The 16117-nt window shown below is 42.7% G+C and overlaps 1 protein-coding gene across 2 annotated transcripts; it reads right to left on the bottom strand.

Annotated features, from left to right (window-relative positions):
* Positions 1 to 499: 499 nt before the first annotated feature.
* PHLDA1 (pleckstrin homology like domain family A member 1) lies at positions 500 to 6328 on the bottom strand. 2 transcript variants are annotated; one of them, XR_009054828.1, is made up of 3 exons: positions 5115 to 6328; positions 4413 to 4661; positions 500 to 1389 (listed from the first exon to the last, which is right to left on the bottom strand). XR_009054828.1 is itself a non-coding variant. In XM_057743145.1 (2 exons), exon 1 carries the CDS (start codon positions 6326 to 6328, stop codon positions 5141 to 5143), a length of 1188 nt encoding a protein of 395 aa, XP_057599128.1. In that variant the 3' UTR covers positions 4285 to 4661; positions 5115 to 5140. The 2 variants fall into 2 exon arrangements, 1 of the variants encoding a protein (XP_057599128.1); XM_057743145.1 differs by lacking the exon at positions 500 to 1389 and having other exon boundaries at positions 4285 to 4661.
* Between the last annotated feature and the right edge of the window lie 9789 nt (positions 6329 to 16117).

Below are 16117 nucleotides of genomic sequence, written 5' to 3'. Positions count from 1 at the left end.
GGAGATTGTAAAGTTATGCTATTTTCCTTTAAAGAATTGAGTGTCTCTTCTGCTCTCAACACTAAACAGGAAGCTTTACAGATACCAGTTTGAAAGATGTCAAGGATTCATCCTCTCAGGGAACCTTAGGAGGACTCAAATTTCTCTGGGACTCAAGAAGGAACTGCCTCCAAGCTAATCCACTAGGGACCACTTCTTGTCCTCTGGGCACTATGGAAAAACTCAACTCAAATTTATTAGCATTCAAAAAGCAATTATTATTGCACCAAATAATCTGAGTGAACGTCTATATCCTCTATTCAAAATGCCCAGGTAGTATTGTAAATAAATTTCCAACCTCAAAAAATGGTCTTTTTCTTCCCAGAATGGCCATGGCCTTTACAATGGCCAGGCCCTTCAGAACACTGCTCCCACAGGAACATGTAGTGTACATGACAGGTGAACAGGCCTTCAAAAGGTCCACAGGTCAGTCATCTTGATAGATACTTTATTTGAAATGGAATGCATTTTGAAAATATGAAAAATAAATCACATCTCTCCAAAATCATATTTATACAAATTATGACTACTTCATTAAGTTCACAAATGTGATAGTTTGGAAAGCATTTTGGTACATGGTGATGCTTGTTTTCAAAGCTGGTATTTGCATATTCTGAAATTTTAAGCAGAAGGTTGACAGGGGAATGTAACAGACAATTGTTTCATCTTTCTTCTCAAAATAAATACAATGATCTTGAAGGACCACTGTTGTTAAAATCTGCTTCCCCACCACCCAGCTGATCACCAGTAGGCCAGCTTCAGAACAGGTAGGAGTTTTTATGCAGCTGCTTCTAATGGTCCAGGGTCCTTCTGCTTCCTTCACTGGAAAATAATGCCCTAAGAAACCCTGTTGGATCCTATACTCCATTTGGCAGATATCCTGCCAACAAAGTCACAGATCACTCTGTCATCCATCCGTGTAAATCTAGATTGGCTGTTCAAGCACCGCAGATCAAAATTCACCCTTTAAACTGTGTCAAGAATTTAAAAAATAGTTCTTAAAAACCCATCCAACGTGATTCCACAATTAATACATCTTAGGTTGCTTTAGGTAAACAGGTGTATTTCCCTTGAAAGAATCCCTACTGGATTTAATATCGAGCTCTATAATTCCCAAATTTAAATTTTATTCTACTGAGGGCATTTTATTGGTAAAGCAAAATCCAATTAGTTTGACATTTACCAGAAAAAGAGGAAAATGAATGCTCACAGGCCCATCGTCATCATGCGAAGCTCTATTTTCTATGAGATTGCTCCAGTTTCATTCAAGTCTTAGATCCCTCTTGCCAACCTGCCACGGAACATGACACTGTAGACACCTGGAGCCAAGCTAAAACCAAGTCACTCGCCCTGCGGACAGAAAACAAGCGATGTGTCTGAACTCAAACACTGGCAACAGCTTGGATGGTGTCAGATTTAAATAAGGAGTCTTTAAGAGAAATACTGTTTGGTATATGGGAGCAAAAAAAGAGTTAAACTGGGCCTCTCAATTTAAGCCAGACTTCCTAACAGCGCTCACGTATTAAGAGGAATTCTTTTAAGAAACAATTGGGCTTCGGGTTTTTTTGGTTGTTGTTTTTTTTTTAACCTCCATTGAAAAAATATGTGAAATGAAATGATAAAGTTGGTTTGATTTCTACATGATGAGAGAATTCCCCTTCCTCTCTGAAGGAAACATTCACTTTGAAAGGGCCCTTTATAGCCATTTACTCTCTGACCTCAACAATCCCTGTAGGGCATAGGCAGATCTGTGTGGAGCTCCACTAAGAAAGTATGTCCAAGGAGTTTCATCATGATGTGTAGCCTGTTCCAGTGTTAGCTGTCCTCAGGGAATGGCATGAGACAAGTAAAGGAAGCACTGTGAGGCCAGAGAAACCACCTCCTGGGTGCTGGGGAGTTAGACATTTTTTCCTTCTTTCATTTGTCCCAACAAATAGTTATTGAGCTCACTGTGTAAGAGGCTTGGTGCCAACACAAGTTCAAAGACAAAAAGTTCAGTTTCCAGATGGGACACGCCTCTTAATTTTCCAACTTTTTACATTTTATGTTTATTTAAGGAGTGGGTTTTCTATTGGACCTCTCCTCTCCTTCCTTTTCGTTGGTTGAAAGAAAAATCACGTTTCTCCATTGAAGGTGATTTGTCAGGCCTCACAATACCCTATGAGGTTTGTATCATTTTCTTACAGGTAAAATAGAGCCACTGACACATTAAATGATTTGCATTTGTATTTTGTTTTGTTGAGTACACTCATTTTTTGTTCTGGAAAAATTATTAAGCCGTGATAACTGTTAAATAACAAAAACCATCCTATGCTTCTCCTTTCTGATTTCTGGGGTTTCACGGTTAAATGCTAAGAGCGGTTCAGACTAGAGAGCCACTAAGAGGGTCAACTCAATATAAATGTCACAGCAGAGCAAGGACTAAGGGTTGTGGAACGTTAAAACAAGGAACCACGATTCTGGTGGCTGCATTATAAACAAGAGCCATTGGGAGAAAGAAAAAATTCCAGCAGCCAGGAGGGTGCCTGGCCATACTTTTTTTGACAGCACTACCTAGGCTGTATGTACATACAAGTGCCTTTAAAAGCCTACATGAATCTTAATTTTAAAAGTATTTGGTATGGATTTTAATTTTTTTATAGCACAAGAATTCAAAAGGAAAATCCTTCCATCTGGAAAAAAATGTTGTGGTTTAATTGGGGTTATATGATCTGCATGTATTAAAATGACAGTCCAATGAGGCTTATTAAAAAGCACAGTAGTAGTTCCAAAGAAATCAAACCAAACTTGACTTAGGAACTCTTGAGATCTGCTCTCTGAGCTGCCTATCATAAATATATTTTTTTACAACTGCAACTTAGCCTCTGGAAGTGGGAGTCCACTTAAGTTTTGCTTGCCATTTGGTTGAATTTTATTTTCCCCCACCACTTATTGGATTTGAGTTATGATCTCAAATTTTCATCATTTAAATATTGCACACAGAATTAATTGGACCTCGAAACCCCTTTTTAGATAGAGGAAGAATAAAGATAACTCTAGCAAGAAATTCTATTTTCATTTCTTGACTACAGACCATTCCAATTTGGAAGCTGGAAAAATACGGATCAAGACTTTGTGAAAAAGATAATGGAAAACAGAGACCCATTAGTAAAGCTATGCAGATAGGAAGTGATTTTCAGCCCCAAGAGGATTTGGTAGCATCTATGGCTCTTTTTAAACTTAAGTAGCATCTGCCCTTGTGGATTTTGACCATCCTTTTGATTTAACACAGAAGGGGGTTTGTTCTACCTTTAAAAGCACATCCTCTTCACCCTCCCCAATCCTTCCCTCCCTCCAAGACTCCTGAACAAGTCTCTGCTAAAACAAGACTGGGGTTGTTTTCTTACTGCAAATCCAGTGTTTATCCAGTCCTTCCTTTTTCAATTTCTGAGTTTAGCTAACCTAACAAGAAAACATATAACCCTTGGATTTCTCACAGAGCAATAAAAAGCAAAACAGCTGGTGTCTTTGATCAACATTATTCTCAGAATGAAAACAAAAAGCTATGACTCCTAGTCCTTTGAAATATTTACAAACTGTATTTTAAACTATGAGATTCTAGAATATTCTTCCAGAACAAAGTAAAAGGGCCAGAAAATGTGGTTCACATCAAGTGCAAAGCTCTTGGAGAAGGGTAATCTCCATTGTGGATAAGAGCACAAACATTCTCTCAGACAAGTGGAACAATTCTTTTCCCCCACTATGTTTTTTGAAATGAAACACCTAATGTATTCATACTCAGAAATCATAGAAAACTCCTTATTAAACCCTTCACGCACAGATAATCTCAGCAAGGCTTTTCTTACAGCAGACCCAGCCCTCCTGTGTATTTAGGATATGATCCTCTTGCCACTAGCTGGGTTATGTTTTAAGTATTTTGAATTAGATACCATTACTACTAATTTCCTTTTAGAAAAGCAATTAGATTTTTATAATTACACAATTCTGAACTTTAGCTTCTTTAAACTTCTATTCTACACAAAATATATGTCTAAGGAAAAAAAAACAAAAAAAAAAAAAAAAAGAAAGAAAGAAAGAGAAAGAAAACCCCACATAATATCAGAGTTTAATTTCAACCACCTGGTATAACAATGAAGTGTCAGACCTTCTGAAAATGCCCTAGGAATCATGAATGAATTCTTGACATGTTCCCCTCCACCGCCCTTTTACTTTCTTTTTCTCCCAAGATGAGAACTTACTAGGGAATAGGTTTTTGAAAATAAAGTTTCTTTTTAGGAAGATGGCCTACATTCAGAAATGTCTCAGAACAAGCATTAAAAAAAAAACTAATAAATAATCATAAGTCAAAATACATTAAAATAAAATTACAGTACATCATCGCTCCTAGAAGGTCCACCATACTGGAAGATCCTCTCAAAGGTTCATAAATAAAGCCTTCTGGACTCAAAATCATTTCCTGCATTGTGATGAAGAGTACGCAGAAAACTAAGCGGAATCGCAAGTTATCAGTCGGGTTCTGTCCAAACTACTTGATCTGGTGCGGGGCGGGGAGACTGTTTTGTTTTTGATCCAAGTGAAGACAATAGAAAGGTGCTCGTCCCACTTCCTCAAGTCCTGAAAACCTGGAAAGAAATGACACCGATTGAACTAAGTGGCTCGGAACTAGAAAACAAGACCCAGTTCTCCTCGGGGCTGTCCCGCGGACAACGCGAGCTCAGAAAGACATCGGGGTCGCTCCCTCGAGTGCCCAGGCACAGTCAAGTGGCGCTGGTGACAAGGAGCGAGCCAGCGGCGTCGCTGGGCTGCGCACCAGTGAACGCGCGCGGGGCAGCGCGGGCGCGCTGGCGACCCGGACACCTCCCTGCCCGGCCCGAACCCTCCACCCTCGCTCCCCTCTCTGCCCGGCCTCTCCTGGCTCCGGCTTGTTCCCTTCTTTCCACCTCTCAGAAACCTGGATTAATTTCTCATTTTTCCACCGAAGAGCCGAACCCGTGAACAGGCTTCCTACTCCTCACACCCCCAGACCCACTCCTCGGAACCGCCCTCTGTAGCCGAGCGGCCGGGACCCTCCGTACCTCGCCTGGCCCGGGTGCTGCCCTCTTTAGGCAGAGTTGGAGGTGCTGCGGAGAAGCCGGTGGCCGTGCGACTGCGAGAGCGGTTGTTGGTGCGGGTGCGGTAGTTGGTGCGGGTGCGGGTGCGGGTGCGAAAGCGAGTGCGAATGCGGATGCGGGTGCGGATGCGGATACTGATGGAGCTGCTGCGGCTGCGGCTGGGGCTGGGGCTTGGGTTGAGGCTGCGGCTGCGGTTGCGGCTGGGCTTGGGGATGCGGCTGCGGCTGGGGTTGGGGTTGGGGTTGGGGCTGGGGCTGGGGCTGAAGCTGCGGCTGCGGAGGCTGCTGCTGGACCAGGTGCTGCTGCTTCTGCCGCGTGGACTTGACCGCCAGGATGGCCTGTCGATTCTTGTACTGCACCATTTGCAGCGTGATCTCCGCGTTCCAGCCCTGGTCCTGTGGGCACCGAAAGTCGATTTCCTTGCCCTCGGCCATCACCACCGTGAAGTACATATACTTGCCCTTGCGCTCCACGCAGTCCACCGTCTTCATGTTGGAAAAGTGCAATTCCTTGAGCTTGACCGGCGGCTCGAGGCTGGCCACAGCAGGGCCTCCGGGTTGGGACGGCTCGACCGGCCCCTGCCCGGGCTGTTGCTGCTGCTGCTGCTGCTGCTGGTGTTGCAGCTGCTTGGGCGGGATGAGCAGCAGTCCCTCTTCAGTGAGGATGCAGCACTTTTTCTTCCAGAGCTGCAGCAACCCGTCGCTGCGCTTCTCCAACACACCCTCCTTCAGCGCCTTGCAGCCGCTGCTCTCCAACATCCTCCCGGCATAGGGGGGGCCGCCGCTCGGCTCGGCCTCTCCACTTCCAGCCGCCCGGGCCGGGGGCAGCAGCAGCAGCCGCGCGCCGTCCTCGCCCCAACGGCTCCCGCGGCCGCCCGGCCGGAGCGCGCAGAAGAGGCTAACGCGCAGAAAGCAGAGCGGCGGCGGCTCGGGGTCCGGGCAGCAAGGCAGCCGCGTCCTGATGCGCCACAACGTCCCGGAGCTGCGAGCCGCCGGGCCTCTCCCGTCCTCCTGCGAGCGCTCACTGAAGGGCACTGGCCGGGCCCTCTCGCGGCGCTTTTGAATGGGCCATCCCCCCCACCCCCGAGTGACACCCAGCGGAAAAGGCGGCTCCTGGCGCCCGCGCCGCGGGGGAAAGCCCAGCTCGCAGAGGCGCTCCGCCGCCGGCGCACGCCTCATTAACTTGGGGCCTTTCCAAAGCCGGCCGCGTCCACGCCCCCCGCGTCCACGCCCCCCGCGTCCCTCGCTCCGCCTCCCGCCGCCCACTCGCTTCCGCGCTCCTTCACCGGGATGGCTGCGGGCACCCGAGCCCCGGAAACTCCTCTCCTCCGCCCGGGGCCACAGCCGAGGGCGCCCCAGCTGCCCGGCGAAGAATGCCGACGCGCAGAGGGCGCTGAGAGGCCATCCCCAGCCGTCCCGCCTCTCCTCCCGGTGGGGCTCTCTGCTAACAGCCTCAGAAAAGGAGGATGGGAATGCGAGTGTCGTACGGCTACCAGACACTGCCTGGTACGCCGAGCTGACCCTCTGCCCTCGGGAACCAGCCCTGGGAGTTCGCTCTGGGCTCCGAGACCCCGCAGAGCCCGCGGAAGTGGGCCTCCCCCGGACCCTGCGTAAGCATCTGAGTGCACAAAGGCCGAGAGGACACGGTGTTTTTACACTCACTTTCGCTTACGGTCACCAACTAGCTCTTCTTGGAGCAGAGAGGGCGACTGTTAAAGCAACAGCGCTACCGTCTGTCCCATTTGGAAGAGGCAGAGGAAGGGGACCCACCTGAGACGGCATCTCGCCTTCCTTTTCTCGAGCCAGGAGCGGAGGCACTGCCCATCTTTACCGGTGACACAAGCGCTCTAGCTTTTTTCTTGACCTATCCGTACGGCCAGCAATATCTCACAACAGACATTCAACAAATTCAGGTGACGTCCGGTGCTGAGACCCCACACTTTAAGGCAGTTTAGCCCTCCAGACGGCAGGTTGGCCTCCGTGGGTCCCTCTCTTTGCAAACACCTAACGGGTCAGAACTCATGACATTTCACTTATCTGGGGCAGGTAATGCTGTACTCGCCCCTAGCTCCCTCCTACTCCCTTTAAACAATTTCTGTAGAAGTTCTGGGAAACAAGGCAGAATAAAGAGAATAAACCGAAACCAAAGCTCTTGGGGAAATGTATTAAACGGAGAACCCCAACTATGTACCGACCGTGAAAATACGAAGAGGAATTACACAAAGAAGAAATAAATCAGGAGTGGACAAGTCAGAATTGGCCAAAGTAAGAGGAAAGGCTGCTACTTGAGCTCAAGAAGGAAGAAGGGAGAGCTTAGCTCATCTGTAGTTTCATGATGCTGGAACAAAGAATTCAAAGGGGAAGTAGTGACAGATGAGCTTGGAGAGCGGAGCAAGAGTCCAATTCTTTGTGTGCCATGCTTAAGAAATACGAGGTTTAACCCAAGGTAATCGAGAACAAAGGATAACTTTTAAACACGGGAGGGTCCTGAGTCTTAAACTAAGGAACAATGTTCAGCAAATGCACTGAATTGCACTTAGCGGGCTCTCAGGTATTAGAAGTCTTCTAAGGAGAAAGGCAATTAAAATCTTGTAAAGATTTCTAGTAAGGTTATAGTTTTTAAAATTCTGTATACCAATGACAAACGCTACACTGAACATCTGTTTTTCCCCTGCCTTTGCAGGACAAGTGAGCATTCCACAGAACTTCCTCATGACCAGCTGTTCATCTTTTTAACAGAATGCCATTCTTCAGCTCATTTAAAAAGGATACTTCCTTTAAATGTGTAACTCAGAGTCTCTGAGGGCAGCTGTAGTTGGGAAAGACATTTCATATGGAAAAATGATACAATACAAACTTGACTGGGTAAAACATAAGATGTATTCTGGAAGCCTAAGCCATTTTCTTGAGAAACAATATTTGGTGTTATCTAACCTTCTGTAGTTTATCAGGATGCAACAAATGCATTCTATCTAAACTACTGCAAAATGTCTGAACAACCAGCATGATTTTCAAAAGCACTTTAAAACTCAGAATTTCCAATTGGGTATTTCATAACCACAGTGCAACTGATTATTGGAAATCTCAGTAGTATAATATAGTAATCTTTCCTACCTAACTTGATGGCAATTCTATCTGTACAGTTGCTCAGGCCAAAACCCTTGGAGCAAGTACTGCCCTTAAAACAAGCCAAAAGAAGCCCTGAGCTTTGAAGAGCCAGTACTACATGTCTAACTGGAACTCATACTTGTTCTAGCCTATACTCCAGGTACTCAGGATTCCAAATACCCTGCCTACATGACCTTGGCTATTTCAGAGTATTACATGACCACTGTGTGCACTGGTGTGTAAGGCGGGTGGACAGATTTTGAACATTCAGGCCAGGATGTCCACACAAACGTGCAGGAGGCCCCCTGCCATACAATTCAGAGGCAGGGATGGGAAGAGAAGGAAGGTGGGACACAGATAGATCAGCTTGCTTGCAAGGAAGGTTCTGGCACAGGACTTTTATGAATCTGAAATTCAAACCCGGACTTCCAGGTATTTCTGAAGGTGTATTTGGCTAGATAGTAGCATTGGACATATTTTCATTGAACAGAACTTTTAAATATTTAATCACTGGTGTCTCCATTGCACTCTTACCCCATGATGGCAAATGTTTAGAAGCATGCCTGCCTTGCAATAATCCTTTACTCGCTTTCCAGTACCCAATCCACAAATTGCGTCAAGAAATTCCATCAGTTCTGCCTTCAAACTAATCCATTTGCAAGGCAGAAATGGAGACACAGATGTAGAGAACAAACATATGGACACCAAGAGGGGAAAGCAGGTGGGAGGAGGAGGGGGGTGGGATGAATTGGGAGATTGGGACTGCCATATATACATTACTAATAAGAAAAAAAGTATCAAGTTATACACTTTACATACATGCAGTTTATTGTATGTCAACTATATCTAAATAAGTCCTTCAAAAAAAAAAGCACCCCCCCACCCCCCAAAAAAAACAAAAAGAAACTACATCCACATTGTGTCCATTTCTCTTCGCTTCACCACCACCCAGATCATCACCTGAATTACTGCCATGGCCTCCTAATTTGCCTCCCTGATTCTACCCTCGTTGTCTTATCATCTATATCATAATCTAAGTCATCCCAATCACTTTCTTCCTTCAAGTCTTTGCTCAAATGTCATCTCAATGAGGCCTCTCCCAATCACTCTAAAATTGCCACCACCCAATTTCCTTAATTTTCCCCATAGCATGTATTACACCTCCTAATATAATGTATAATGCCTATTGCTTATTTCTGTTTCCATTGCTAGAGAACGTAAGTTCTTCAAGAGGGCAAAGATTATTGTTTTGATGTGTCCCAATCACCTAATACATTTCTAGGGACACAGAAGGAGCTCAACATATGTAGAAATTTTAAGTTGACTCAAAAGCCCACATCTGTCGTAAGAGGAAAATCAATGTCTTCATATGCTTGACAGATTTTTTTCATAATGCATCCTACTGTTTAAAGTTTTCAAACTGTAACAAGAATTTATGAAAAAATTTCTCAAACTTGCCATACCAATACATATATTGGGTGATAGTTTAAAAAAAAAATGAATTAACTACTATACATGCTAGCCCTCTCTGAATTCTAAATGCTACCATAGTCTCTAAATGCTATCTAAAATAAGTTCTACAAACCTTTCTTTTCCTGAGGAACATGAAGCTTAATATTGAGAGGTATTTATACATCATCCTATTGCTGGCTAGTAAGAGTAATAAAAAAAAAAAAAAAAGGAAATAGTAATGGAACTGAAATTGTAGCAGTTTCTCTTAGCTGGCAGATACTTGCTTGGAAGTTCATTAATCAATACTGGCTTAAATACATTTAACAGAAGTTGGAAAGTTATAGTGTTTACTTTCATTTAGGACTTGATCACAAGATTATAAAACTTTTGACCTATAAACTTCTTAATTTGCAACATACAGTAGAAACTCATGAAAAATATCATTATTAAAGACTTGGATAAAGTTCAAATGTCTTAAGAAATAATTATAAGCCAAGTACTCATGAAAATACAAGTCAGGTCAGCTTCATCAGTGCACAAAGGCCCACGTTCAGACTGTAATTTAGATTTCTTAGCCATTCATCTCCTCCATATTTTAAAAGTTCTATTCAATAAAAACATTTTATAGATTCTTATTTCCAAAATGCCGAGTTGAAAATGTTCATTAACTCTTCGATTGAATACAGAACTATCCAGTTTTCGCAGATGCGTCCTCTAGCTGCCTTTTCGCCTAAAGTTGATGAACTGTGCCTCCTAGTGACCAATTTATGTAACACAGCTTAGAGCAACTGAGAAAGTTTAAAAAGTTATCAGCACCCATTTATAGATCAAGCACTGTCAAGCAGCTGTCTCTGTCCTTCCTGTTCTGCCAATAGACTAAATTTTAGGTTCTCATTTCTCTCATTCATGCTCTTATAATAGCCCAACCACTTGAATCTAATACATCAATCTCCTCCCATTCATCTGAGATAACTCCTTACTCTAGCATGAAAAACCCTCCACAGAATTAAGCCCTACTTGCCTTTACAATTTAGACTCTCCTTCCACTCAACCCTAACTGAGCTCCTCATTTATCTACTTTGCGCTCTTTCCTTTTCCAAATCTTCAGTAATATTTCATTTTTCAAAGTCCAATTCAAATCCCACCTCTTAGCTTTGTTTTAGCTAATTCCTTCCAAATCATACCGCATTACTTCCAGTCTGATCGATAGTTAATATTTTGGGTTAGTATTTTCACCATTGTACCTAGGAGCACAGTGGATTACGGTGAGGACTAATTGTGAATTGACAGTGCTTAAACTGAAGGAGACAATGTTAGCTCTGGCTGGAAATACAGTGACATTCAAAACAGGGCAGGTAGGCTAAAGACATTTTACTGAAGATGGTCAGCAAGTAACGGAGTTCAGGAGAATCTGTTATTCATTGAAGATACTTACTAGCATAATGTTAGCTGTTTAGCGATAAATGGAAACATGAAAGGGTAAATGAAATAGAGCAGAGGTTCAGCTCTTCTTTCAGTCCAAAATTCAGAATATGAGACACTTTTGAACATTTGAACAGGCAATATTGTACTAATACTCTGACTTCTGGGTCTTCAGAGGTGCCAGTAGAGAAATACCAGGTACTCCAGTGACCGACAGCAGAAGCATTGGTGAACTTGTTTTCAAGTTTACTTTGAGCATTGCCCCAGCAGATTAACTTTCAAGCCTCTGCCTTCCACTAAGAGCCCATAAGCACCTAATGTCCTGAACCCATTTCTATTTAAACTAGGTAAATGCTCCTTTGCTTGCAACTCAACTATCTGACAGATAGGAGGTTGGCAAATCTCTCCTTTTAAGGACTAGAATACAGGGGGAACTCCCTTCTGCAGTCTTCTTTTGCAACATGGCACACAGTCTGAGAACAGCCTTCAATTTGATCATTACTGATAACTGCAAAACAATGAGTAAACCAGCATATGAACAAAGGCCTTTTTTAGGTGGTAGAGGAGGAAAAGTAAAAGCAGTGAGTATAGATAATTCCTTCCAAAACTTCAAGGATGAAGGAAAGCAGATGGTATAATCAACTTGCTTGGGTGCTGCTGTAAATGGCAAGGTAACTTTAGAAGAGGAACTCAGATTTCGTACACCAAGGACTGGAGAGTGGAGGGTGTGTCACATGTGACAGGGCAGCAGACAGAGAACCAAAGAGCAAAAGAGATGGAGTAAAAGAATTCTGTGGGGTGGCCAGGCCCAGAAAGATGGAGGAACACCTTTTACCAAAGATAGAACCCAGGAAATCTTTTTATGGCAAGCTTCCACAATGCCACTAAACCCATCAGGAAAAGCAAACTCCCAGGTTAGAGGCAACAACAAAACTGCCACACAACTCATGAATACAAAGTATTTAACAATCAGCATCCTTTAATAGGTCAGAAACTGGAACATTTAGTAGTTGTTTCTAATGAGATTCTATTTACATTTTTGCTTATGTCATTGTCTCAGCCTCACCTGTTGTATGCAAGTGTTCTTGGGAAACATATCACATAATATAAGGCGAAAAACCCTGGATGATGAGTAAGACTCTAGTTGGAACTCATCTTCAGGCTGTATTCCTAAATTACCTTTCTGGAACTGGTTTACTTATTTCTGAAATGCAGCTGTTTGCCTCTTTCCCCGAATATTCTCAATCCTTTCCTAAACCTGAAGCTCTTCAGCATGCGTGGCTGTGATTCCAGCCTTTGTTAACTCCCAATTTCTAACCACCTTAGCTTCAGCTTTAGATATCCAGGGTCTGCTATATCAACCAGCCCCACTTTGGTGCTGTAAACACAAATCCTAGGCTCATCTCTAATGACGGCTAGATGCCAGGAGTCTTTTGCCTCCTTCAGCCCCACCTGCTGCCTAAAACCTGCAAATAGTGGGTAAAAGTGGCAGCAGCCATTTCAGACTAAAAGCAGCTATAAAGATGGAAGCCTTATGTCAAGGACAACAGAGGATGAAGCTCTCAGAGCAAGTGAGAGCACAGGCAGAGGCCAAAAAAGCCGACATCAAATACTGACTCCAACACAGACCAACTGTGCAGCCCTGTTACTTAACTTTTATCCTTACGTATCGAGAGGGAATAATTACCATCCTTAAACAAGTATTAGGCAATAAAGCATTACTTCTATTATCTTAATCGGTTGAATACACACTTGGGAGTTTTTTTTTAATGCTGATTAAGATTTATAATGCAAAGTCCCACCTAGTCTGAAACACAAACACTATAGCGAAGAAGCTTTCTTCTCAACCCCTATGTATTACCCAACCTGTGAAAAGAAATATGTACTTAATCATCATCTTATGCTTACCATTTAAGTTTCCTTTAGTAATCAAGCTTGACATTTTTGATTCAGAATGAGCCAATTATGTGTACATTTGGTAATCTCAATTGTTCAGATAGATTCCAGTATGATAAAGACATTCTCCATCAACAGGCATACAATATATAATTTAACCTTCCTTGATGTTTCATTTTGGGACACTACTGTAGCTTTTGTTTTATTGATAGCATTGTAGCCAACTGTATTTTCCAAAGACAAATTGTGGCCACTACAAGATTCCAGTTGCTCTCACCTTCCTCAAACTTTATCAATCTCCTAGCAAGATGCAGAGTCCTCCTAAACCTTGGTGGGTTTGACTATAACCAATAGAGTACAGAAGTGATGACCTTCCAGGGTAGGATAAAATTTTGCCTAATTCTTGGAGCCCAGCCACCATGCTGTGAAGCAAAGTCTAGGTAGACTTCTGGCCACATCCCAGCTGAAGTCTCATCCAGCATTGACCACCTGTGTATGAAGAGCCTTCAGGTGATTCTAGTCCCCATCCTTCAAAGCTACCAATGATGCTCAGTAGTGCAGAAATGAACTACTCAAGCACAGTCAGCAAAAATAAATCTTGCTGATGCTTTAAGTTTGGGGAGTGGCTTAGTTATGCAATAGTAGGTAACAACAACAACCACTGTCCCATTGAGTTTGTAGAATATACACAGTCCAGTTTTTTTATTGGTTTTCTCAAAATAAGCAACTCAGAATGTAGAAATGTGACTACAGAGAATCTTGGAGCATCTTGACTGACTTAGGAGATTGAACTAATGAGAATCAATCATTTAACTTGTTACATGGCCCCATACAGTATTGTGGTTGGTAAGTTGGAAGGAGTCCAGATACACCCTAATTGATCTACACATTTGCTGTACAAAAAATTCCTGTACATCTACCATCTTCGTGGCCCCACACTGGAAGTTAGAGAATCCAGTAGTGGACAAGCATTCCTAGAGTACTTCTTGAACTGGCAAAACCAGTTCAGAACTAAAGAACCAAAAAAAAGTATGTTACTTCAGTGAAAAAGAGACTGTGTTGAGCTAATAAGATATGTGCACAAAAGACCCAGCAGAAGGAAGGAAGTAAAAGAAAAGGCAGCCAAGCATAACTTAAACAGTACAAATGCTGGTTAAACAGGGCAGCTTGTTGATGTTCAAGTTGCTCTAAAGGTTCTAGGTCCACTCACCAAGCCAACTCAATAGCAAAGACAACCAACCTAATGCAAATCTCAAATCACATCTGGCCTGAAGACACACGTCTCACTGTCCACCCCTAGATCATCCACCCACGACGTCGAGGGATGCAGGTTAATAAATGTTAGGGGTGGAGAGCGATGGGCTGAGTAATGACAACTTGGAAGTTTTGGAGCATCTAAATACAAAAGAGCTTCATTTAGTTTTAACCCAGACAATTTCTGGATTTAACAAAAGAAAATAAATCAGCATTTTTTAAAATGAAATGAGATTTTAAAAACTGTCTGTAAGAGCAACAAATTATTCTTTTCTTCTGTTTTTCTTATCCTTTTATAAAAAACATCAAAAAACCTTCAAAATGGGGGCATAGTTTTATATTTATTATCCAGTCTTAGTCTCAGGGTTCTTTTGTACATCAAGTAGGGACACATCTTAGCCAGGACAAAAAACAGAACAAAAAACCCAAACAAATTCTGAAATTAACTGCCAGAAACAATTCTAGGTGATCCCAACCACAAATTCTAGGTTTTCTTATGTTTAGGAAGTATGTTTACTAATTGCTCATTGTATATATCAGGCTCTAAGTACTCCTGAACTACTCCAAGAACTAATGTGTTCTCTCATCCATGCCCACCACAACCTTTCACAGGATGTCAAAACAATGAAGCTGAAATACCAAGTGGCAGAAGAATTCCAAAGCTTCTATTTAACCATTCTACTATCCAATGTGTCAACTATTTTATTCCCATATTCATTAAAAATACATGCTAAGAGTCACTTGTTCAGGGCTGCCAAAGTTTTTAGTCTAAAATCTTTTCCACTTTTATTCTTCGTTTTCATTCTGATATTGCAACCTCACCTACAATTCCCAGTTGGATCAGCTACTACTAACTCCACCTGTTTGAAGGTAGTTAGAAATATGTACTGGGGTAACACTAGAAAAAAATCCTACTGTGTTGGATTAACTGTGAAGTATTCAGTGTGTACTCAGTTTTTAATGTATTCCCTAAGTCTGTCACCTGAGAAGACCTAGAAATAAGAACATCGCAGGAATAAGTAAACCCATCACCTAGACTTGGTTTCTAAGTACCACTCCCTATTAAAGGGAACCAGGGATCCTTGGGGAAATAGCCAATTTCAGAGCTGGGACAAAAATGCCTAAGATGAGCCCAAAAATCTTTCTGAGCAATAAAGTATGCAAGTGCTCAAACGTTGCTGGACACACCAAAAGCACAAAGGAACCGAGAAGGATACCATTAATCAGACTTGATATGATTTAATCTTCAAGATGAATTGTGGTTACAGAGTAAAATTTCTTGATTTTGATTAATCGTATTGCGATTTTATAAGAATGTCTTCCTACTGAAAAGATACAGCATTTAGAGGGTAAAATGGCACAATGTCTTCAACTCTGTCAAGTAGTTTAAGAAAAGATATATTCTAGCAAAATCAAGAAATGGTGATTTCAAGTAAAGAATATATAGGAATTCTTTCAACTATTATGATTTTAGAGTTAGAGAAAAGCTGTAGTATCGATAAGGGCTTCCCCGCAAAAAGCAACCTGGAATTTAAGAGGATTTACTGCAGATAACCTTGAATCTACTGGGAAAAAAACAAAATTTTTTTCCATCCCGTACTATGACACGCTACCCTACTTTAGACCCCGCCTCTAACCAGCCCCAAGGTTCTTACCTACAAATGGCTGACTCTGTCTTACCCTGTTTTAAAGTTATCTTTGTGGAAAGGTCATCGTCACTTGAAAAACCCTTTAAAAGGACTTCTAAAGCTAAGCCTTCCATGGCACGGCCCCTACGTCTCCCACTCTTTCACTGCCTTCTGAGTGCCACGGAGAGTCCTACTGCAGGACCCTCAC

This window comes from Hippopotamus amphibius, chromosome 7 (assembly GCF_030028045.1).
Source record: "Hippopotamus amphibius kiboko isolate mHipAmp2 chromosome 7, mHipAmp2.hap2, whole genome shotgun sequence".
In the NCBI taxonomy this organism is placed as follows: domain Eukaryota; kingdom Metazoa; phylum Chordata; class Mammalia; order Artiodactyla; family Hippopotamidae; genus Hippopotamus; species Hippopotamus amphibius.
Note: the sequence above shows the minus strand (reverse complement) of the source record. Positions and strands in the feature narration are given on the sequence as shown.

Bases quoted from the DNA above. Each gene is read 5' to 3' on its own strand.
- PHLDA1 (XM_057743145.1), bottom strand. From the start codon at position 6,328: ATGAGGCGTGCGCCGGCGGCGGAGCGCCTCTGCGAGCTGGGCTTTCCC.